General features: G+C 35.1%; 2 protein-coding genes across 3 annotated transcripts; one reads left to right on the top strand and one right to left on the bottom strand.

Moving 5' to 3' along the window:
- Positions 1–342: 342 nt before the first annotated feature.
- On the bottom strand, positions 343–1,128 carry LOC145820837 (uncharacterized). The gene is made up of 2 exons (XM_082917384.1): positions 842–1,128; positions 343–769 (listed from the first exon to the last, which is right to left on the bottom strand). The coding sequence occupies exons 1-2, from the start codon at positions 1,126–1,128 to the stop codon at positions 343–345; spliced, it is 714 nt and encodes a 237-aa protein (XP_082773510.1).
- Positions 1,129–19,748: 18,620 nt separating this feature from the next.
- LOC114289389 (uncharacterized) lies at positions 19,749–22,189 on the top strand. 2 transcript variants are annotated; one of them, XM_082889201.1, is made up of 2 exons: positions 19,749–20,158; positions 20,356–22,189. In XM_082889201.1, the coding sequence occupies exon 2, from the start codon at positions 20,360–20,362 to the stop codon at positions 21,719–21,721; it is 1,362 nt and encodes a 453-aa protein (XP_082745327.1). In that variant the 5' UTR covers positions 19,749–20,158; positions 20,356–20,359; the 3' UTR covers positions 21,722–22,189. The 2 variants fall into 2 exon arrangements, with proteins under 2 accessions (XP_082745327.1, XP_028088912.1); XM_028233111.2 differs by having other exon boundaries at positions 19,838–20,224.
- Positions 22,190–25,128: the final 2,939 nt, after the last annotated feature.

Here is a 25,128-nt window from a genome sequence, read left to right as displayed (position 1 = left end):
ACAGGTTCTAAAGGCAGTCTTTTCGATGTTTTCTATTTTAACTTTTAGTTTATGATAGCTAGAACACAAGTCAATTTTCGAGAACACTTGGGCACCTCACAGTTGATCGAACAAGTCATTGATTCATGGCAGAGGGTACCAATTCTTGATGGTGACTTTGTTCAACTCCTGGTAATCAAGGCATAACCTCATTGTGCCATCCTTTTTTTTTACGAATAGTACTGGAGCTCTCCAGGGTGAGGTACTAGGTCGAATGAAACCTTTGTCCAGTAGTTCCTAGAGTTGGGTGTTTAGTTCTTTTAATTCTATTATTGACATGCGATAAGGAGCTTTTGAGATTGGTTAGGTACCAGGTTGGGTTTCAATGGTGAACTTGATTTCCCGGTCAATTGGAGTACTAGGTAGGTCTTCGGGAAAGACATCTGGGAATTCTCTAACCACGAGGATTGCATCGATGGTGGCGGCTTCTTTTTTAGTATCGATCACATAACAGATATAACTACAACAAGCCTTTCTTAGAAGTCGTTGGGCTGTTATGGAGGATATAAGACAGGGAGGGGTGGAAACTCCAGTCCTATCAAAGACAAGCTCGAGTTGGTTTGGTAACCGGAGGGAGAATCGTTTGGCTTTGCAATCAATAGAAGCATGGTTGGCAACCAGCCAATCTATTCCTAGGATTATATCAAAGTTACCAATGCGGAGGGGAATCAAGTCTACATATAAGGTTTTTCCTTTTAGAGATATAGCACAAGATTTGTACACATCAGCACTAAGGGCAACATTACCAGAGGAAAAAGACACAGACAATATATATCATAAGAGTTCAGGTGTTGATGTCAACTTGGTAGCAAAGTGTGGTGCAATAAAAGAATTAGTTGAACCAAAGTCAATGAGAACATGAGCTAAATGACCACAGACAGAAAGTGTACTTGACACAACGTTTTCGGTAACTTTTGATTTTTCAAGTACTAAGGCAAAAGCCCTTCCTTGGCGTTTTTGGTCTTTCCTCCCTCTTCCAAGTCCTGCAGGTTTTCTGACTGGTTCAGAGGGGTTGGCTGTAGGATTGGTAAGCTTTGGACAATCTCTTAGCCAGTAGCCAACTTGACTGCATTTAAAGCATACTCTCATGTCTCGATGTCATTGTTCCCAATGAGCCCTTCCACAAGTAGGGCAATTAGGAATAGTGCCACCTCTGGATTAGTAGGACCTTGATTATCTGAACTAGTTGTGCCCGAATTTACCTTTTTGGGAGGCGCAGCACCAGATTCTGTGTGGTCTCTGTCCCAAAATCTCTTCTTTTGGCTTGGTTTCTCGGAGCGCGAGGCTTTAATCCATTTTTCGGCGATGTATGATCGATCCACCACATCTACATAGGTTGGTAGTTTCAAAACCTCAAGTTTATCCTTGATTTTAGCATCCAATCCTACTTCGAATTTCCTTGCTTTTCGAGTTTCGGTGGGGATGACATATGTCGCAAATCGAGCTAGTTGCGTGAACTTGTTCTCGTATTCGGCCACCGTCATGGTTCCTTACTTTAGATGTATGAATTTCAACGCCTTTTTTTCCCTCAGCGAATCTAGAAAGTATTTTTCATTAAATACTTTCAAGAATCTTGGCCCAAGTCACGATTTCTTCTTTTTTTAAGGTAAGAAGCCACTATTCCTACGCATCATCTTTTAAAGTGAAAGTGGCAAAAATTATCTTCTGTCTTTCGGTGCAGGGTAGTGCGCGAAAAATCTTTTTCATGTCTTTAACCCAAGCTTCTGTTACCATTGGGTTTGGACCGCCGATAAATGTGGTGTGTTTTAGATCTTGGAATTGTTTTATGGTAACCAACTGTTCTCACCGTTCTGGCATCCCATTGTTTATGTTGGTCTACAAGGCCTGCAAAAGGCTGATAACCGCTCTTTCCATGATTCTTTCCATTGATTTAGTTTTGCTGACTGATGACTCGGTTCCATTACTATCATTGGTCATTACTACAAAGTAGATTTGGGTGTGAAATAACTTAATAAACATGACATCACATTTATAAAACATTATAAAGTATCATATATATAGAATACTAGCTTTACTATTTATATTAACAACAATGATTCATCCCACTAAAAACATCACCACTAATAGCACTAATGCATTAAAAAAGTAAAAAAAAAAAAAAAAAAAAAACATAACTCCAAGACCAAAGCATCACATCATTAATGGCGGGACCCACTGCCACCTAATTAGTGGGAGCACTAATTAGTGCTCCCAGGCATTTTTCTTATATTAATACAGTATTAGCATTACATCCTTATCCCAAAAGTTAAAAGTTATGTTAGTGTCTAACCCCTTTAGTACCAAAAACAAAATAGGAATCAGAACTAATCATAGTTAGCTCACAAAAAGAATTCTTCTCTACAAAATCTAGATTGATGGGTCAAATAACCACGGAAAGTAATATTGCATAAGAAGCTCAAATTCCCATCCTAGTTGTACTACGCCAAAACAAACCCACGTTTCTTGAACTATGTAAATGGGGATGGACTACATGTATCCCTAAAACGCTCAGTCGATAATCCAACCGGGTGTCTCGACGTATGCTAAGTCATTACTAAAATCAGCATTCTGGATATTAATAATTTCCAAAGGATTAGGGATATTGGTGATTATTTAGTTTTTGGGGTAAACATTTTCCCTTCTCTCAGCAAAATCTGGGGGCAAAGGGCCAACTATGTAGTGAAGGCGGTCAAATCTTGGGGCAAGGCCGATTACGTAGATAGGTCCGAGATATCATCCATGCGTGTAGACACGGCTCTGCCTCCATGATAAGTATGCTACATCATCAAGATTGACCTGTACATATATTGGCCGACCCATCAATTAGAGAATGCCTGGATGTAGTCGCCTAACTGTGTCTTCAGAGTCTTCCCATCCTTTTGGCGAGACGGGGGCGTGATGCTCTGCCAAGATTTCCTCCAAATGTATAGCCTCGAGCTCATTCCAGAATGCCTCATCAATAATAAACTCAGACATCCCTACATCACAAGAATTAGTCATGGTACAAACGTAAGATTCTATATAGAAGGTTAAAACCATTGTTCTGATATCACCTTTGTCACGACCCAACCCCAGGATTAGTAACTTATTAATTAATTCTAATATTAACAAATTAAATGGAGCATGTGGAGGTAGAATTGAAGTAAGAAAATAATTAAACAGAAAATTTAATTCGTTAATGATCGAAAATACATCCATGGGGCTTTTATTGTTTTGTTATATGGTAACAAATTTTTAGAAAAAAGAAAGAAAAAAAAATGTAACAGGTCGGTATCAAATTCCATGCGGATCCCGCTATATGAGGTTACAATTTTTCTTTATATCTTATCACCTGAAATGGGTAACAGCTATAAGCACATAGCAGAGCGACAAATATTATGCTAAGAGTATAGGGGACACAAAATAACCATGGATAGTTATTTAAGCTAAAATATTTAAAATAACTGAAATTATGTAAATAACTAACCATAACCACGGTACAGAATAGAACAGAGATCACTGGAGTGACAGTCAGAACAGAGGTCAACGGATCCATAACAAACAGAAGGCCACAAAATGACCAATCAAAGGCTAATAGTTATTTAAGTCTCCCAAATCATAGGACTCCCGTGGTGGTACTTACCAAAAATAAATATTTCTATAATAATTGTCAAATAATTTCTAACATCTAAACAAACATATCCATGAGTTTCAATTTAAGCAAAGGGCGTTCATAAAATAATTAACATACTTGAAATCTAAATATAAGTTATAGAACATAACTTGTATAAAATAAATTATGGTAACTCAAAATATACGTAAAATATGTTATGGTAACTCAAGGTATAATATAACTCACCTTAATATTGACCCTTAACCTTTATTTCCTTACTAACAATTTCCCGCTACTAGTAAGCTGCACTCGCACTCTAACAATTTAATAGCTTATTTATAGTTGGTGGAGTGCAATGAATTTTAACCGTGTGGCAATTTTACATTTGGCCACCTATCCCACATGTGGCACTATTTGTTCATTTCCTCGTGTCCTTTATGGTGACTTGCCCAAACTATAGTTTGCTTAGTCACCATCTTATATATTAGGATGGTGATAAACCACCGTTTTATTTATTTATTTATTTATTTTACCCTTGGCCCACAAATTAATTTTTAAGGTGTCACAAAGAGAATAAGCGTCATACCATCTAGAGGCCTCTGCCAGGGCGATCTTCTGTCACTATACTTGTTTATTTTGGTGATTGATGTCCTTGCCAAGTTGATAGAGAAAAGTGTTGGTGAACAAAGAATCTTTGGTTTGTGCATTCGTCGGACGTGCCCTATTTTGTCTCATCTTCTGTTTACCGATGATGCACTTCTATTTTTCAAAGCAGAGGAGCAGCAAAGTAGGGAGGTGTTTAGAGTGTTGAAGATCTATGAGGTATCTTCGGGGTAGTCTATCAACTTTGATAAATCGGGGATCCAGTTCTCGGCAAACATGAAGAGAAGTCAAACGCAGATGTTGCGTGGAGTTTTAGGTATCTCAGAGATTGGGGCGAAAGCAAAATACTTGGGACTTCTTTCATTTTAGGGTAGGTCTAAGACTGATGCTTATAATTTTATTTGTAACCAACTGTTGTCTAAGCTGAACGATTGGAAGGCGAAAATTTTGTCATCTGCTAAGAGGGAGATTTTTATCAAGGCTGTGGCATAGGCTATTCTGGCTTTCTTTAAATTTCCTATTAAATTGTGTGACAAGCTTAGCTCTTATATTTGTAAATTTTGGTGGAAGGCAGAAGCATCCATTGGGTTTCATGGAAGAAATTGACTTTATCCAAATGAAATGGGGGACTTGGTTTTCGAGATTTTAGAGCTTTTAACAATGCACTTCTTGCCCACCAAGGTTGGTGTAGACACCCCATTTTTGACCGACCTTAAGACTCAGACGTCATCGATTGAGCGCTCGGTGATGACGTATGTTGTGCTCGTTCTGAGGTTACAGAGTCTCGGCTGAGAGCCTTGCCTCCGGACCTCGGGACTCTTTTGTGCTTTACCTTGGTTTGCGAACCAAGTTCTGTTTTCTCTTCCCGAAGGGAGGGAGAGGTCTCGTAGACCATCTCTCAGTGGCCGTAGGCTACTTTTCGTGGTCATAAACCACTGTTCCCGTTTGGAGACAAGTTTCCGATTTTCGGAGCCGTCAGCCGTGTGCCTCGGTTCAGGACCGCTTAACTTTCTCCATTTGCTTCGGTTTTTGGCACACACCTTGTTTCCTCTCTCTAGAGGGACACTATGGCCCGGGAGACCACCTTCGTGGTCGCACGCCACCTTTGATGCTTAACAGTCAGTTTTCGGGGCACCCGGCTGCGTGTTTGGGCCCCCGAACCCTCGTTTTGCATCTGTCTTGGTTCATTTTTGGCATAGACCCTAGTTTCATTGTTAGGAAGGTGGTACAAGGGTGGAAGACCACCTTTTCTTCTTGGAGACCACCTTTCCCCAGTCGGTCGATTTTTCTTGACAGGTAAGTGGTCTCCCTCACTTTTGAGCCACAATTTCTGGTCTCCCATAGCACCATTGAGTTGCATTCACCTGGGAGACCACCAATATGGGTAGGCCGACCACCTTTTAAACTTGAACCTTTTGACCCCTGGTCGGCTAACCAGGGCAAGTGGTCGGCCGACCACTTGAACTGGTCGGCCAGCCTTCTGTTTTTTTGTCTCTTTGAGTGCTATCTAGCTGTGCCAGATGGGAGGCATTTGCCCCATCTTCCAAGGATTGACCCTCTTGTTTTGGCTTCTTAAAGAAGCTTGGTCCCTTTTTCTTAGCTTCTAAGAGAAGCTTGACGTTTTGTTGAGCTTCTTGAGAAAGCTTGACCCCTTTGGTCTAGCTTCCTCAAGAAGCTTGACCCTTTTGGTTTAGCTTCCTTTAGAAGCTTGGCCTCTTTGCTCCAAACTTCTTAGAGAAGCTATGGACCTCCTCTTCTATAAGAGGGAGCCTCTCCCTCATGAGCCAAGGTTGAGAAATTTTGGCTAAGGTATACACCTCTCTCTCTATATCATTCTCTTTTGGTGTCCAAAACTCCTAGTTCTTGGCCCCATTACACTACACCTCCAAAAACAACACCTCCATGGTCAACCTAAGCACCTAGGAGCTCATTTTCAGTGGTTGAAGAGTCCTTATTTTGCTCCAGAAGCTGCTAGCCTTCTTCTCTACAAGGATAAGTCTCTATTTCCCTCTTTGTAGCTTTATGTTGCTTCATAGTTTAGCTCTATTTGCAAGCATATTTAGGCTTTGTCATAAACTGAAAAAAGTCATGTTTTGAGCTTCTAAACATGTTTGTTTAAGGCCATTTTTATGTTGGGGGTCATCTACCTCCTTGCATGCTTCATTTCCTCTTGTTTTGAGCTATGCATTAGAGCATTTGTGTTGGCCTTGGTTTGGCCTTTTAGCCACTGAAATCCAGTAGATTTTCAGTAGCTAACATGTGTTTTTGAGCCTTAAAATCGGAGAGGGGTGACCCTCTCACCCCTTGTTTTGTTTACTAGCTTTGTTGGCCTTACAAATGAGCCCCTATTTGTATGTTTCAAAGCCATGTTTTAGGCCACTTTTTGTGAGTTTTGTGACCTGCATAGGCTCTTTCCAGAGCCCTTTTTGCCATGTTGAATTTCTATTATGCGTGTGTAGAGTAATCCTCTTCAAGGCCTTCCAAAGGAGCCTTACTTGCATGCTTCCTAGACTCATTTCAGGCCCTTTTCAGTGAGTTTTAGGGCCCTCATAACCTCTATCCAAAGGTAGTTTTGCCATTTTGTGTGTCCATCATACATGTGTAGAACAACCCTCTCATTGGCCTTTCAAATGAACACTTCATTCTAACATGTGTTGACTGAGTTTCAGTGGGTTTTTGGTCATATTTTGGCATGTCATGTTTCTTTTTTTGGCTGGTTTGATGGCCCCTCATGTGCTTCATATACATGCAGTGTAAACCATGCTTACTAACCTATGTTGCATGATGTTTTGGCCCTTCATGTTAGCACTTTTTGGTCATGCCTTAAACTAATTTTGTGCATGTTTTGGACTGCCTTAACTCTGTTTTTGGGTCTCATGGTCGAATGATACTTGTTTTGCATACTTGTAGTTCAATATCCATGCCTAGCTTTGAGATTTGAGGTCTATTGCATGCATATACTGAGGTGTTTTCATGCTTTGGGGTCATTATACATCATATTTCAGAGCTTATATGAATGTCATATTCCCATGATTTTCACTCTTTAAACGTGTTTGAGAGTTGTGCATAAATGCCTCGTTTTCGGACCATTGCATGAGTTTCGTTTCTTTGCATGTTGAGTCATCATTTTGGGCCATTTTTCCACTGTTTCAGACCTGCCTAGGGTCTGTTTGGGGCTAGTTTTGCCATTTATACATTGCTTTGTGTACCTCTAGTGTAACCCGCTTCACTAGTTTCTGTATTCGAGCCATCTTGCATGCATTGTGTGACATATTTGCATGATTCGGGACCATTGTACATTATGTTTCAGAGCTGGAAAATGTGTGTTTGCATGCCATACTTCATCCTTTGCCATGCTTAGTTAGAGTTGCATGTTGTGCCTTAGGATCGATCATTTGCATCCGTGCATGTTTGCATGTGTTTCGTTTGTCTCATTTCAATCATATGGCCACTAATGTGAGTGTGGCTGAGGTCCACTCATATTGGTGTAAGTCCATCTTGCATTTGTATATGCCATTTAGTTCATGTGCGCATGATAGTCTTCGTAAGTGCATTGTGTATACCATGTTATGTCACGGGCATTGTGTATGCCATTTTAGCCCATAGCATTGCGTATGCTAGGTTGCATGTTAGTCGCATTGTGTATGCCATCTTATTGCTTTGTGTTTGGAGTAAGGTTTAGTCCAAACACGGGAAACGAGGAACGTTTTGTACTCCAAGTAACGAAACGTGCCTCGATTCTCGGTCGCCGACACTCTTAACTGTCCATGATAGAGTTGTTGGCTTTACTTGCTTATATGTGCATTCATTTCACATCGAGTCGTGCAATTTGACTTCTCGGCCTTCATGCATCGAGATGCGTGATTAGTGGCACGAGGATCGAGGACTACACTCGCTTGAGCTTGTGCAAGGATAGGGAGAATGGTCATGCACATATTTGTTGAAAATGCATTGCCTTTTCTCTCTTTTGCCTTTGTTGCAGAAAAACCAGAAACCAGAGGTGGAAACTGGTCGGCCGACCAGATTTTCTGGCAGGCCGACCACCCTCTTTGGTCTCCACCACAAAGGGTGGTCGGCAAGTGGTCTCCCATGTTAATAACTGGTCGGTGGCCTTCCCAAGGTGGAGTTTCAGCCTTCTGGAGCTTTGTGCAAGTTTCTGAGATCAATTGTAAACAAAGGCGAGGCGACGCGTCGCTATGGAATTTCCCGACAAGGCGACCCGAGTATGCATGCATCCTTCATCATTCGGAATAGAGCTGAGGCAGTCCATTGCACGTAGCATAGCATGCTAGTTTACTTTGCTTGCCTAATTCATTTGTTAAGTAATTAGTATTGTGTAATAATTCGTTATTTATTTTGGTTGTGTAATATTCTTTCAGACCCTCTGAGAGAGGGCCAATTGTTGTAATAAGTGTGCGTGTGTGTGATCTATGTCTTCCAACCCCACGTCTTTCTCCCTTTTATTTACCAGCTTATGATGGTTAGTTTAGGGCATGTTTCAATTAGCATACTTATGATAGCATGTTTGCATTCATTTATCTGTCTTGCATGCACCGGGCTCGGCGCATCATACTAACTGCATTGTATTTCAATTCCGAGTTGAATACTTGTTAGTTGTAGCATTTCACATGCCATCTTTAGAATAGCAGAGCCTATTGTAGTTGCATTCCTACATGTGTTGCATTAGGCATTTCAGCATAGTTAGGATCATGCATGGATTTCTAACATAGCTTATGTTTTGGCTTGGAGTACTCGGTAAGTGTTTATGCTTTAGCATCCTTGTATGTGTGTGAGTGACTGCCATGATAGCATGCTTACCATGAGGCTATGTGCTTATGTGATATACCTGCCTGAATGCCTGTGGGTAAAGGTTGGATTATCTGAATTGGAATAATGCATTGACTGTGAGTTTTAAGCCTACTTGAGAGTGGCAAACCATCACGTTTTCTAAGCCCACCCGAGGATGGCAAATCCACATCTTAGCCTACTTGCGGGTAGCACCATCAAACCATTTTCAAAATAAACAAACATGAGATGTGTTGTTCCAATTCAGGCGATCTAGTCTATACTTGTATGCTGTGCGCATCACATAGTAATTCTAGGCTAATAACCGGAATAAGAGCACATAATGTTTTCAAAACTCGATATCATGGTTAGTAGATGCCGATCTTTGATCGGGCGAGCGGGGGTGCTCACGAAGTGACCTTCCCCAATCGTACCCAAGTTCCTGAGCCGATGCAACTTTGGTGATGACGGACATGTGGCCTTAGGCACGAGTCAGGGTTTCCTAAATTCCCCCAAAATAAAATATTTAGGTGGCGACTCTATATCTGGCAAAGCAGTCCATGTTTGGCACTTCTTTCTAAAAATCAATTTTTCAAAACGATTTGCCGGATTTGGATTCTTTGATGATTCATCGGTCATGCATTGCACTCTGCGAGATTAGATACAGGACCGTGACATTGAGTCCTGAACTGTAGTGAGTCCAACGAACAAAACGGGATTTCCCTCCCTGGACGTTCGGGGACGTCTACAGTTGGCGGCTTATTAAATTCCATAATTCTTTCTTTGCAAGGATAATGAAAGGGATCTACTACCCTCACTCAGATTTCAGGCATGCTGCGAAAGGGGCTCACGCTTCATGGGCTTAGGCTAGCTTACTGCAATGAAGGGAACTATTGGAAGGGGGATTGAGATGACAGGTTCAAAATGGGGGATCTATTAACTCTTGGAAGGACTGTTGGATTCTAAGAGTGAGATAGTTCAAAGTGGAATCTAATAAGGCCCATGGGAATGATAGCCCAAAGGTAAGTGATTTCATTACACATTATGCTAAAGTGTGGGATCGAGGTAAGCTTTAGAATGCAGTTTCGGGTGAGGAGTGTAAGGCCATTCTCTCTATCCCAATTTCGGTTGCAAGACAGGATGACCGATTGGTGTGGCATTTTGAGTTGAAAGGGTGTTACTTTGTGAAATCGGGGTATCATAAGGCCATTAGCTAGGCTGAGGATCGAGTCTCTTTGTCGTTGTCATCGCATACGTGGACGGATAAAGAATGAAAGATTTTGTGGAGTCTAGAAGTCCCTCCAAAACTAAGGCATTTTCTTTGGCGGATCTGTAATAACTCTTTAGCCACGAGACAAAACCTTTTCTTGCGAAAATGTTCACTTGAGGCTGTTTGCCAAGTGTGTAACTCTGAATCTGAATTTGTTGAGCATATGTTGTTCGAGTGTCCATGGACTAAAGCGGCATGGTTCGGATGTCGATTAAGACTTAGAGTTGACCATTGCTCCATTGTTTCCTAAAATTTGGATTGGGAACCAACTGACAGAATTTGGATCTACATGGCAGGGAAAAGCATTGTTGAGTAAGCTAGTATGTTTAGCTTGGAACATCTGGAAGTCAAGAAACGAGTGCATTTTTGAGCATGTCCCTGTAAATTCGTGGAAAGCTTTAGCCATGGCTTGTCAGTAAGAGCGAGAGTTTTTGGATGCTCAATCGTGTGGTCCAACAGCTGGGAATTCTACTGTGTCTAGTGCAGATGGTAACAGCGGTGGGAATAGGGATGCCAATTGGTCACATTCTTTGATGAGTGCCTAGAAAATTACTTGTGATGTGGCATCCAACACTCCAGTTCAAGGAAGAGTGCTATAGCGATTATTCTTCGAGATGGGCATAGCCGACTGATTGATAGGTTAGTAAATGTCTTCCGTAGCGCTGGGAGAGGCTCTAGGAGTTCAGTGTGCTTGCTTAATGGTTGTCTCTCTTAACTTGTCACAGGTGGAAATTGAGGGAGATAACCCGGAGGTTATCCAATTATGTGTTTCAGAAAAGGTTCCACCTTGGGAATATGGTGTAATTGTGGACGATATCAGCTATTTGACAAGAAGAGCTTCTGTGTCCTTTAAAGTGTGCCCCAGGATAACTAATGGGGCGGCTCATTGGACGGCTCGTGCATGCTTAGATGAGACTTTTCCATTGAACTGGGTTTCCTGTCCCTAGTGGCTCTTATTAACTCTCTTTCTTTCAATTCTGATAATTGGAGTTGATTCGTTAAAAATAAAAAATGATGTAATTTTCTTCATATTTATAAATATTCCATTGCCCATTGATATATATATATATATTGCATGTATAAAATTCATAGAGAATAATTTGTTGGAAGTCAAAGGCTCATGAGGATTATAATTACAAAAATGTAATTATTACATTATAAATTTTTCTATAAAAACTAGGTATATTTTAGCATTTTTCTATAAAACACAATATTGTGTGGCAAAGACATGCCTATTCGATTATTCCACGCCCAAATTGGTGTAAATAAAGTATATCATTAATATGATTTTAAAAAAGTATTTAAATCCAAATAATTATAACATTTCACTTTTTGTTCTGATGGTTGCAGTGAACTTGAGGATGTTGTTGAACTCATCTATCCATCCAAAAGCTCAGATAGATTCAACTGAGATCTTTATTTTCCTTTCTTTCAAATAGCAAAAATAATAACCACTAGACAAATAAGAAATAAAATACTAGCAAGAAAGTGGAGAAGTAATAGGGTTGATAAAACAGAAACAATAATGCTTGAGACCATTAAAAGTGATACTCTAAAAACACCATTAGTGATGTGGTAGGGACGGGGCCCACAACTTGTGTCTTGTTTTTTTATTTATTTATATAAAGTATTTGCCAACTCATTAGTGGTGTTTTAGAACACCACTTTTAGTGGGATGTATCATTACCGAAACAGAAAATAACAGGAGTTGTATGATAATTTTTCCACCTACAATTCAGTGCGGGAACACTGTGAATGATTCTCTATTGGGGTTCTCAGTATGAATCCTTGGGTATCAAGAATTTATTTGGTGAAGTTAAAACAAAGTCTTCGATCTGGTCAAAGGCTGTGATAAGGAAGTGATCTAATTTAATTTTATTAAAAATACTATATGAAAAATATATATTAGTTAGCAGATAAATTTCATCATATTTTCACTTTTTATGTAAATTCACACAACATATATTATCCAAAAATTAATGGGACAAACTATAATGAGTTTTATATGTACATTTTTAATGTGAATTCATTTAAAAAATATATATATATTTAAATCAATCGATCAGACTTTGTTACACATTTTGTTATATATTTAAATCAATCGATCTGATTTTGTTATATATTTTGTTATTCATTTAAAAGATATATATATATATATATATATATATATTTTTAAATCAATCAATCGGTTTTTGTTATTCATTTAAAAGATATATATATATATATTGTTCTATATGATTATTTTCGTCCAAACACTCATCTCAAACGGACCCTAATAACCCTTAAAATGAAAATAAAAGGGGAAAAAAATAAATTTAAGTAACAGAAAATGAGAATAAGATTTGTCTCATTAAGAGAAAATTTTGAACTAATTTAATTTAATGTTTTTTAGTTTTGTTTATTTATTTAAATTTTTTTTTGGGGGGGGAGGGGGATGGCACTACAACATTTTCTTAGTTTAGTGACATTTGAAAGTGCCACAAAACTATTCTTCTAATGACATTTTTTGGTCTTGTGGCATTTTGAACAAATGCCACTTCTATCGGTGCCACGGTAGATACGAGTGCCACGGTAGATACTTGTAAGTGCCACTGCACCATCATGGCTGAAAACTTTTAATGACATTTTAATGTCATGGTAGATATTATTTGTGGCACTATCAAGCGCCATTAAAAAAAGAGTTAGTAACACTTGTAAGTGTCATTACACCATCAAGACTAAAATCTTTCAGTGACACTTTAATGTCATGGTAGGCACTATTCGTGACGCTATTAAGTGTCATTCATGACGATAATTCGTTGTAGAACAATTTGATCCGCTCTTGCGGAGACTCGAACCGCCAACCTTCCGCACCATAAACCATATACACCACACTCTTCCCACTACACCGCTATAGCACCACATGATTATATACGCAACATATATTATTTATATAGTACATACTTCCATATTAATATAAAAGTATATGTATAAACATAATTATTTTATTGAACATAATTTATGTAAAATAAACTATTTACTACCCAAATAAAAAAAGACCACTTTTGGCGACTAAAAATATTTTTTATTCGCCAATTCTATACTTTTGGCTACTAATTATTTTTTAGTTGCTAAAAAACTTAACTTTTGTCGACCAAAATCGGATTTGGTCGCCGAAGATGCACTTCCAGCTACCAAAATTTTGGTCACCAAAAAATTTTATTCCCGCCTTAGGATTTTAGTTCTCTCGCGCTAAAAATGACAACTTTTGGCGACTAAACTTATTTTTTAGTCGCCAATTGTAGACTTTTGGCTACAAAAATTTTTTTGGCACCAAAAAGCTTTACTTTTGGCTACTAAAATTTTTTTAGTCGGTAAAACCCATATAATCAGCGACCAAACTTATTTTTAGTCGCCAATTGTAGACTTTTGGCTACTAAATTTTTTTAGTCACCAAAAATCTTTACTTTAGGCTACTAAAAATTTTTTAGTCACTAAAACCCATATAATCAGCGACCAAACTTAGTTTTAGTCGCCAATTGTAGACTTTTGGCTACTAAAATTGTTTAGTCGCCAAAAAGCTTTACTTTTGGCAACTAATGCTGTTTTGATCGCTGAAAGCTATACTTTCAGCGACCAAATTTTTTTGGTCAGGAAATTTAGTCGCCGGATATGCTTTTTCCTGTAGTGTATATTGAGTTTAATTCATTTATTTTTAATAATTTACTGCATTTTAAAAATTTAGAAAAAATATTGGCATTTTTTGTTTTTTCAAAAATGTCATTATAAGCTTGGAAAGTTTTTGGCGTAGTGGCATTTCTCAAAATGCTATAAAATATTTGTTTATGACACTTTTCACCTAAGTGCTATAAAAAGTAATTTATACCTATCTAGTGTCCTGACATTTTTTAAAAAATGCCATTGCAACTAAAGTTTAGTGGCATCCGTTGGTAAATGTCACGAACATAATTTTTTGTGTCATTATTTTATAAAATGTCATAAAATTGATGTGACATTTCTTTATTAAAATGCCACTAGAGCCTTATATGTTTTGTGGTTCTGTGGCATTTTTCTAAAACATTTAATGTCAATTTTTATTTTTGTGGCATTTTCTAAAAACATACTACTAGTGTAGTGTCACTAAAGTGTAAATTTGTTGTAGTGACATTTTTGTTGTAGTGAAGTGGCACTTTTTTAATTGAAATGCCACTAGAGCCTTGTATGTTTGTGGCTCTATGACATTTTTCTAAAAAATGCCACCAAATATTCTTTTTGTGACATTTTTTAAGAACATGCCACTAGTATGGTGTCACTAAAATATGTTTTTGTTGTAGTGTTGTGACACTTGTTCATTGAAATGTCACTAGAGCCTTTTATGTTTATCGTTTTGTGACATTTTTCAAAAACGTGCCACTAAATATCATTTTTGTGGCATTTTCTAAAAATATGCCACTAGTGTAGTGCCACTAAAGTATGTTTTTGTTGTAGTTTTGTGACACTTGTTCATTGAAATGTCACTAGAGCCTTTTATGTTTGTCGTTTTGTGACATTTTTAAAAAACGTGCCACTAAATATCATTTTTTGTGACATTTTCTAAAAATATGTCACTAGTGTAGTGCCACTAAAGTATGTTTTTATTGTAGTGTGGGTAATTTTATTTTTAATTTATAGGTTGTAAAGCTATTTTTTGAACTCGTTTAATAATTAGAGGGTGTTTGTAGAAGGAAAATATTTGAGACTCTCACAAAAGAGGATCTTTATGACCTCTGTTGATATATTGGTTATTGATGTGTTTGAATTTTTTTGATGATTATATTTGATAATAACATGAATGATTCAAATTATTTTGAGAGTTGTGAGAATTGTATTCGGTAGAGATCTCTATCGCTACTGTTTGTAGAAAGTGATGGGTGTTAAGAAATGTTTGGTTTCCATTCAACAACCATAGACTGTCGCTACTACCTCGGCTGCTAGGGGCAGCTAGCCCACCTCCTTTTCTATCTTTCTCAGATAGAAAATGATATATAAATTTATTTTTAAAATTTAATGATATGTTAAAAAGATGATTAATTAATAATTAAATATTAATAATTATTAATTAATTATTATTTTTACACATATGTAGATTAAAAAAAGTAGACCTAATTTTTAAAATTGAATAGCAATATTCTTCTCAAATAATAGTGTTTGGTATTTAATTTAGTCTTTTTTTTTTTTTTTACTCATTCGATAGATATATATATATATATCACATAAATTATGGTATTAAGCCCAGAATTGACCTTTTTGTTGATTAAAAAAAAAAAAAAAAAAAGCCTAGAATTGACTTTAATTGAAGAACCAGATTTTTAATCATTGACCCACATCTTAAATTTTGAATTCTTAAATTTTTATATAAGAGTTATAGATAAAAACCCAATTTGGATATTTAAAAAAATCTTAATTTTTTTTACATTGATCCACATCTTAAATTTTATTTTATTTTATTTTTATAGGTTTTGTATTCTAATTTATGTCTAATTTTGTGATTGATACGTATGGAAGTGAAAAAATGATTAACAAAAATAATATTATACTTGTGTTTTTGAAAATATTTATTATAAAAAATATTTTCAAAATAGTAATCCGCTTGAAGGGTTTTCATTTAAAATATTAAAATAAGACTCATCACATTATTCTGTATTAATTTTAGAAAATTTTTATAAAAACTAATACCATTATTAAAAATACAAGAAAAAAAAAAAAAACCAAATATGATTGGTTGTAAAAAACAATAGTAATACTTGGTTATCCCATGATGTTTGGACATATATTTTTAATAAAGGTTTTTGTATAAAATTGTTCTTAAGTTTCTAAACAAAATGTAAAATTTAGTAACTTTATAGTAATATTTTTATGTACAAATTTTATATTTGTATAGAAAATTATTATACAAATTAATAAATTATATAATTTTTTTTTCAAATGTTATCATATAAATGAATTGAATTCTATTTTAATTTTAAAGTTTTATTATCAAATGGCATATTAATTAGTAAAAATATTTAAAAATTAATTAATTCATAAAATCATTTTTCGTTGGGAGATTTGGTGATAAATCCCTCAGTGTCTCACTTGTCCTTTACAAGGATAAGAATTATATAAATCATTTCAAAACCCTCTAATATTTTAAAATTTATTTCTTTTACTATAATACCCTCATATATATATATATATATATATATATTTGTGTGTGTGTATCAGATTGCAATCTCTCTCTCTCTCTCTCTCTCATCTTAATCTCTTTTCTCTATGTCTCCCTCTTATCATTGTCGCTCTTCATCAGTGCCATCGCCATTCTCCATTAGCACTAGGAGTGGATTTATGCGGTTGGAAGTTCGGTTTTGACCAGTCCGCATCTATGCGGTTTGGGAAAAAGTTAAACCGCAATCGCTAGCAATGCAGTTTGCGGTTTGTGCGGATAGGATTTGCGGATGTGAGGGCAACGGTTTGCGGTTTGAGGTTTGAATTTTTTCCTTCAAAAATTAATTTTTGATTTTTTTTTTACCATTTTGTAAATATTTATTTTGGGTCATTTTCTTCCAATTTTTCTAAAATGCTCTAACATATTAATTAATAAATTAAAATTAAAAACACAACAAAATCACCAACTCCTTATCGATGGTACTGCTTCATAGCCCATTAAAGACAAACACCAACTTTAACTACATGCAATCTTCAATACATATGTAATATATGTAAATTATGAATACATCTGAATGAAATAACAAATGAATAAATAAAAGAAAAGGAAGAGAAAGGAAAAAAAAAAATTGAAAATGAAATTTAACTGAGCATAAAGAAAAGGGTCGGTCCATATTTAAAATATATATATATATATATAAAGAGAGGTTAATGTAGGTGGGTTGGGCGGGTGTAGTTCAAACCTACAACCCGCCGACAACTCGAAAATCGACCAAAATTCAAACCGCACCCGACCCTAATGTATTTGTGAAACCACCCATATGTGTGCGGGTCGAATTGGGTAAGGCAGTTTGGACGAGCCGGATAACCCTATGTCCAGTCCTAATTAACACCACCGCCACTCACTAAGGAACTTTTTGTCTTACCGTCTTTATCACCACCATTACTTGTCGTATCCACAACTTCAGATCTAAGATCATTCACAGTTATCATTGCCGAAAAATGACGATTTGCGACGGTTCACAAATCTCAAATGTGAGATCCTTCACTCTCTCTCTCTCTCTGTGGCTCAGATGGTTCGTACTCTCTCTCTATATATGTGTATGTGTCACTCACCATTTATGCTCTCTGTCTCTCTCTCTTCTTCTTCTTCTTCTTCTTCTTCTTCTTCTTTTTCTCCTCATCTTGATCTTCTATTTTCGAACTCTATCTTTCTATCTCTCTTTCTTTTTCTCAGAATGCTCTATTCTTCCAATAGTAAAATTTTACTCTAGTTCATGACACAACACTCTCTTGTAAAGCCATTATCGGAGCTTATTTTAAAATAAAATTTTACGTTGAATCATAACAAACTTTATTTTATAATAAAAATAAAATAAAATTTTACTCTGAGTTAGAGTAAAATTTATTATGATTCAAAATAAAATTTTATTTTACTGTTATTAAGTAGATCAGCATGTTATTAACCAGAGTAAAATTTTACTATTACAAAAATAGAGTATATACTAAATAAACGAACCAAAGTTAATTTTACTTTTTCATTGCAATAGCTTAATTTCTCATTTTTTCGTCAAATCTAAGTTTTTTTTTTTTTTTTAATCTAAAATTTGGAATTATTGATATCAAATATGAGTTCATAAGTATCAAATTTGAGATAATGGTGGTAGTTTGATGGTAAAAATGGTGGTTGCCGATTGATGATGAAGGTGAGCGACGTTGATAAATGATGAAGATTATGAACAACTAACGAGTTGGTGAAAAAAAAAAAAGTATAATAATTACATAAAAAATTAAATTAATAAATTTTAATCTTTATATAAAACTTTATAATTATTAGAGGGTTTTGAAAGTGTTATGTAGCGTTTGGTAGAGTTTTCCAAATACAATTTGAGAATAGAGTTGTATTTTGAGTTTGTGAGTTTTGAAATTATGATTTGAGTATGGAAAACAAGGTTTTGAAAATCGGACCGGACCGGTCGGTTTGACCGGTTGAACCGTCGACAAGTCGGGGTTCCGGTCCGGATGGACCCTCTGAACCGGCTAAAACTAAAAACCGGTGTATTTAGTGAGAACTGGGAAAACCGACGGTTGAACCGGCGAACCAGTTGACCTGGTGCCAGTTCACCGGGTTGTCCGACCTTTTTTTTTTTAATTTTTTCTTTCTTTTATTTTCTTTCATTCTTTTCTCTTTCTTTTTTATTTTATATATATATATATGTAAAATATAATAATATAAAAAAAATTTAATTTGAAGCTCTTTTTCAAGGGTCTCCTCTTGTGAGAAGTCCCATTAAGAGCTTGATGAAATTATTATAAAAGTCTTCACCTATTTATAAGAAAAAAATTCTTTAAAAAAAAATCAAGAATCCATGTGGGATTCAATCAAATGTATTGGAGGGAATATTGAAATTTTGATATCCCTCCAAAATTTTTACTCTCCCTTCAATCAAATTATTTGAATTAAAATCATATGGAGGGAATATTAAATATTTGATTTCTTCTTCCAAAATTGAAATTAATAATATTTTAAAATATATTATTATATTTTTCAGTAAAAAAATATTAAGACAAATATTTAAGATAATTTAATATTTTTAATTTATAATTTTATTACTTATATTTTTATTTAAATATAATTTTAATATATTTATTACGTCACGGTTCGATTCTAGTTCAACCTGACGGTTGAACCGATAACCCATCCACCCGATCCCCTTTTTCGGTTCGCTCACCGGTCCAGTTTTTAAAACATTGGTAGAAAATTTGTTTAGTTATGAATTTTGAAAAGAGTTGTGAATTGTTTTTGGAGAGAGTTTTGAGTTTTTGAAATTAAAAAAATTATTTGATTTAAAAACTTACAACTCATAACCAAAAACACAATCTAAAATTCTATTCAAAACTCATATAAAAATCAAGAAAATTCTGAAAATATTTTTTATTTACAATATAAAAATAACAAGTACAAAAAAAAACCGAATACTGTTCCGGTCAACCGGCGAACGTCCGGAGGATATCCAGGAGGACGACCAGATTAGCCAAATTTTCCTGCCTAGAAATAAGTTTTCATAAATGAATGTGAAATCACGTTTTCAAAGCTCAAACCAAACACAACATTCAAATCAAAGACTAAAATCACATTTTTAGACTTCCACCAAACAGAGCCTTAAATTTTTTTTTTATTCTTTTAACCAGAAAGGTAAGGTTGGGTTTGTGCATCAGTAGTCTTCCCTAACTTTTTACACTGTAAATCTAAACCACAACTCTCTCTCTCTCTCTCTCTCTCTCTCTCACACACACACACACACTTTGACCGGTTGCTATCCGCAGGAGCAGCTCTCTCTCTCTCTCTCTCGCTCACATGGAGACCCCACTCTGATCTTTTGAGTGGAAACGTGAGCTGAAGCCGCCTCTCTTTTAGAGATGAAAGCTTAAAGAGAACAACGTCTCTCTCTCTCTCTCTTCTCCCTTGTTTCTTTCTCTCAGTTGATGAAACCCTAATTCAATCCCAACACATATAAGGCAAGAACAAAGCCACCAGTCCCAAATACAGATCTCTCTCTCTCTCTTTTGCAACCATCAATTTCATCATCTGTGGGTCTTTTATTCTCTCCTTCACGCATACCCTTTTCCCCAAAGACAAAGCTACAAATAAAAAAGCATGGACAGGACTGTTCTCTTTCTCGATCCTCAGAGCTTTAAAGACATGGGTACTTTCTGAATTCTCTTCCAGAACCCCTCTCTCTCTCTCTACTTGCGTCTTCTTAAATGGGTTTGTAAGTAAGCAAATCTCTATTGCAGCTGTGCAAATCTCTCACTCCATATCTCTGTCTCCCATACGTTATATTCCTTTTTTTGTTCCTCTCTCTCTCTCTCTACACTTGTTTATTTTCTCTCTCTAACACAGAGACATGGATTCGGGTAACAGTGGGAGCATACAGTCATCGAGTGGTGGTGATGAAGAGTACGATTCACGCGCCGAATCAATCTCCTCTTTTCTCAACTCCAATATTAGTCCCATCACCAACCCACCACCACCACCATCTCACCACCACCACCACCACAACCACAATTCCTCCATGTTCGACCCACTATCAAACTACTTCGACCCCTTATCATCACGATCCTCAATTCTCGACACTGTCCCTGTGTGGTCCAAGACCCTACGATCTGATTCCAATTGCACCCAGATCAACAACCCCATCTTCCCATCACCACCGTCCGTTCAACCCTTCTTCGGCTCCTCATCATCATCACCGACTGTTCATTTCCCTCCGGTGGCAGAGAATACAGTTACAATCACAGCAACCTCACCACGAGCTTCATCATCATTGGCGACAAATAACAATGATCAGCTTCAGATTCAGAATCAGACCCATCATCACGTGCCTGTACGTAACCCAAAGAAACGATCGAGAGCTTCACGACGTGCACCAACCACTGTTCTGACCACAGACACCGCCAATTTCCGAGCCATGGTTCAGGAGTTCACTGGCATCCCAGCACCTCCTTTCACATCCTCACCCTTCTCTAGAACCAGACTTGATTTCTTCGGTACACCCTCCACCATCAGATCCAACCCTTTAGATGCTTCTTCGCAACAACAAACACCTTATCTCCTCAGGCCTTTTGCTCAAAAGTTTCAACCACCACCATTTCTTTCATCTTCTTCTTCTTCCTCATCTTCATTTCTGAGTTCTTCCATGGTGGATGGTACTAGCACTAACAATATCAATTCTGGTACTTCAACTACTACTTCTCTTTCTAATTCAACTTCTGTTAACTATCATCAAGGACTACTCAACATGCAAAACCCAATTCTCACATTTCAGTCTCTCCTCCAATCTTCTGCTCCCAAATTCCCACTTTCCAATCAGACCATTCTGGGTTCAAAACCCTCACTTGAAATTCCATCAAATGATTCACATCTGAAAATGGGTGTCTTGGATGAATTTGGGTTGACCCATGGGCATGTCAACCACACCCATCTTACTGGACTCCCCAATCTGGTCTCCTCCGATCGAACCGCGTCGAGGACCACGGATAACAATCCGGCGAGCTGGGCCGACGGAGTGGGTTCGGGATCAACCAACACAGATCAGAGTCATTTAAGGTCAGTCAATGGAAATTACGAGTTTTTGCAGAGTGTTGCTAATGGGAAGTTACATTACTCAGGTTCGGCATCGTCGAATTTTCACAGTGAAAAGGGATCGGAAAATGTTTCAACCAGAGGTGAAGGTATGATGGAATCATGGATATGTTCTTCAGATTAGTAATCTTCTTCAGTCAATTATCAGACAAAACAAAACGAGAACAAAACAATGATGGTGTTTATCATAATACATGAAAGAAACAAGAGGTTAATTAGATTCTCTCTTATCTTAATTATGACTTTCAACAACATATCTGAATTATGTGTAAATAATTAGTCTTTCTTTAATTTCTTTTCTTTTTTTCTTTTTTTCTTTGTTTGTTTTTGTTTTTGTTTTTGTTTTTTTTTTTTTTTGGGGGGGGGTTGGGGCTATGGTGCCCATATATATATATATATATATACGTATCTTAATATAATATTATTATTATATAGATACATGCAGATACGAAAGATCATGATCATGGTCATGGTCATGGGACTTGTTCTTTTGTTTGTTTTTATTATCAAAGTTGGGGTTTCCATCTTTTTCAAATAGTAAAATGTTGTTAGTTTGTTTGGATATGAAATTATGAATCGAGGTTTTTGTCTATTCATGGGGATTTCACATGGGGTTTGTTTGACCATTGTGTTGTATATGGAATGGAATAGAATGAAATGGAGAATGTGTATCAGAGATGGAAACCGAATTCATCAAACTCTGTGTTCGTGTTTGCGTGTGTGACTGTGTTCTTTCTTCCTCGTACCGTCTGTTCTTCGATTCTCTATCTTATCTATGTAAACGAACATAAAAAATCAACTGTTTGCTGCAATGCAACACAATGGCCCTAGACTTTTGTCTGGCTTCTTCTATTGTTCTCTTTCTCTCTTAATATTAATTTTTTTTTTTTTTTGAAAAGAAAAAAACTACATAATTATAAATAATATATTTATAAAAGTAACGTGTGTAGTGGACTTTCAAATTTTAATTGGCCTGTAATGTCATTTGCATATAAATATTTAGCTTATTATCTTTTATATAGATGTATTGGTTTAGAGGAATACTACAACAACTATATATATCTACGACCGTATCTTCTCATCTAGCTTGTTAGTATAATTGTATTGGACTTATATACATTAGTGGTATTCTCCTTACACCAATATTATGGTGGGTGTTATATTATTATTAGTTATATATTGATTGGTTTGATGAGTCTCACAATTTTTATGAGTTACCAATATAATAATAATACATAACATAAAAATTAAATGTAATCATCATAGTATTGCGTGGAAATTACAATTCAGTTTAAGTTTTCAAAAAAAAATTGCAATTGAGTGATAAAGTTTATCAATTTCAATAATTAAATTTATAATTTTTTTTATTAATTTATAAATATTTTGTGAAATTTCACTTATTTGCCATTTTTCTTATAGTTATTTGACATGACGTTTTTACCAAATAAATTTGAACCATATATTTTATCTTTTAAATATTTTTCTTAGTGTAAAATAGTGATGTATTTTTTTTAAGACCAACTAAAAAGGTATTGTTGAGCTTAATGTCGTTATGGTGATTTAAATCATTTATTTTGTATAATTTATTAAATATATTAATTATATAAAAAAATTATATTAATTGAATATTGATAATTACGCGATTAAACAATTTGTATTAGAAAAATAGGTATAAACTATGATTTTGAGATTAAATTATTATTATATATTTTTTTTTTTATAGAAATGTGATAGATTATATGGCTATTGATTTTTGATTTTCTTTGCTTTGTACATGAATCTTTTCCCTAGCAATTTTTATAATACAAGTGATTTGAAGGTCAAAATAGATATATCAAAAGTCAACATGTTCTCTCTAGTTGGATAGCAATCTATTTTTTAAATTTTTTATATATTATTATGCTAAATATACATGTTCATGTAGATAAACATCATCCGAATTATATGTAGGAGTGATTGGTGGCGAGATTAAGGGAATGGTTAGGCGCCGCAATAGAATTCAATATCTTCCAAATTTTGGTTTTTGTTTTTATTTTTATCAAATAAAAATTCATATTTTATTTTTATTTATTTATTTTTAATATATGTTGAGGGATGACAATTAAGGTAGACCACAAAATATTACCCAAATTTTGGATTATTATAGCGTAGAGTGTAGACCACTCACAATCACAACGTGTGTAGTATAGGATCGATAGCAGCATAAAAATATGCAGAGATAGAGGAGAACTAGTAAACAAACAGTATATGTAATAATTATGAGACATAGCTAATTCTATACGCAAGTGTCTTCATGGGTTGTACCTTAGGACAAAAACTATCACGTCAACTTGTCTCCATTTGTACATCCCTCTCCTCTTATGCGAAATTTTCATTCAAATTTTTTAAATTTAATATGTCAATTTTTTTTGATTTTCTTGAAAGTTTAAATAGCAATTTGGCTTATGTCAATTTCATATTAAAATTTTTCATCTAATTTGTTAAATTTATTATTTTTAAATTTTAAATTTTTTGGATGCCTTAATTGACGACCAAAGAAACAAAAAAAGATAAATTACAAATATATCTTTGAGATTTGTTTAAAATATAGAATGTCTCCTGCCGTTTGAAAAATTATAAATATTTCTTTATTAGAATTTTTTATTTAACAAAATTAACTAAAAAAATGAAATTTATAATTGTTCTCTTATATAATAATAAAATTATCTAAATTATTAATTAAAACGTATTTTTAATATCATTAAAAACTGTTAATTGACTTAATGATTTATTAATAAAAATATAGATTTATTATGAAATTAAAAATTTTAGGGGGTGAAATGTAATTTTTCAAACCATAATCTGTATTTTAACTAAATTTTAATAGATGTATTTATAATTTATTAAAAAAATAAATAAAAATCAAAGAATCTTTATATCAAAATTAGCAGGAAGAAATGATATTAAAAGTCACATCATCTTTTGATAACAGAATTGATGCTAATACCAAAATATAATTATTAAAATGTCACATAAATTTAAAATACGACAATGCTACGTAGTTCAAATTTTGTGGCTTAAAAGTGGCTCAAATGGCCAAAACGACGTCGTTTTGAGTACAGAACAACATAAAAATGGCCAAAACGACGTCGTTTTGGTCATTTGAGTCACTTTTGACCCACAAAATTTGAACTACGAGACATTTTCCTTTAAAATATCAGGGGAAAGGTGCTCTTAAGCCAAGTTTAACAAGTCCACAAAAAGGTAGAAAGTCAAAAAAATTATTTAGAATGTTAAAAAAGTTAATACTATGCACTAAAAGTCAACAATTACGGCTGTATAATTTTCAATCTTAATTTTTTTCTACACACTAATTTATACAATTTTTTAATACACATTTTTTTCATAAAAAGTCAAAAACTTAACCTAAACATCCATATTTTTTTCTCAATTTTTTAGTTAAAAAAGATAAAAACATCTCATTCTCATTTCCTGTTCCGTCGTTATATGCATAGTTTTTAAAAAATAATTTTTTTTTTTATATAGGTTGAC

This window comes from Camellia sinensis, chromosome 1, assembly GCF_055761805.1.
Source record: "Camellia sinensis isolate YWXY chromosome 1, ASM5576180v1, whole genome shotgun sequence".
NCBI lineage: Eukaryota > Viridiplantae > Streptophyta > Magnoliopsida > Ericales > Theaceae > Camellia > Camellia sinensis.
Note: the sequence above shows the minus strand (reverse complement) of the source record. Positions and strands in the feature narration are given on the sequence as shown.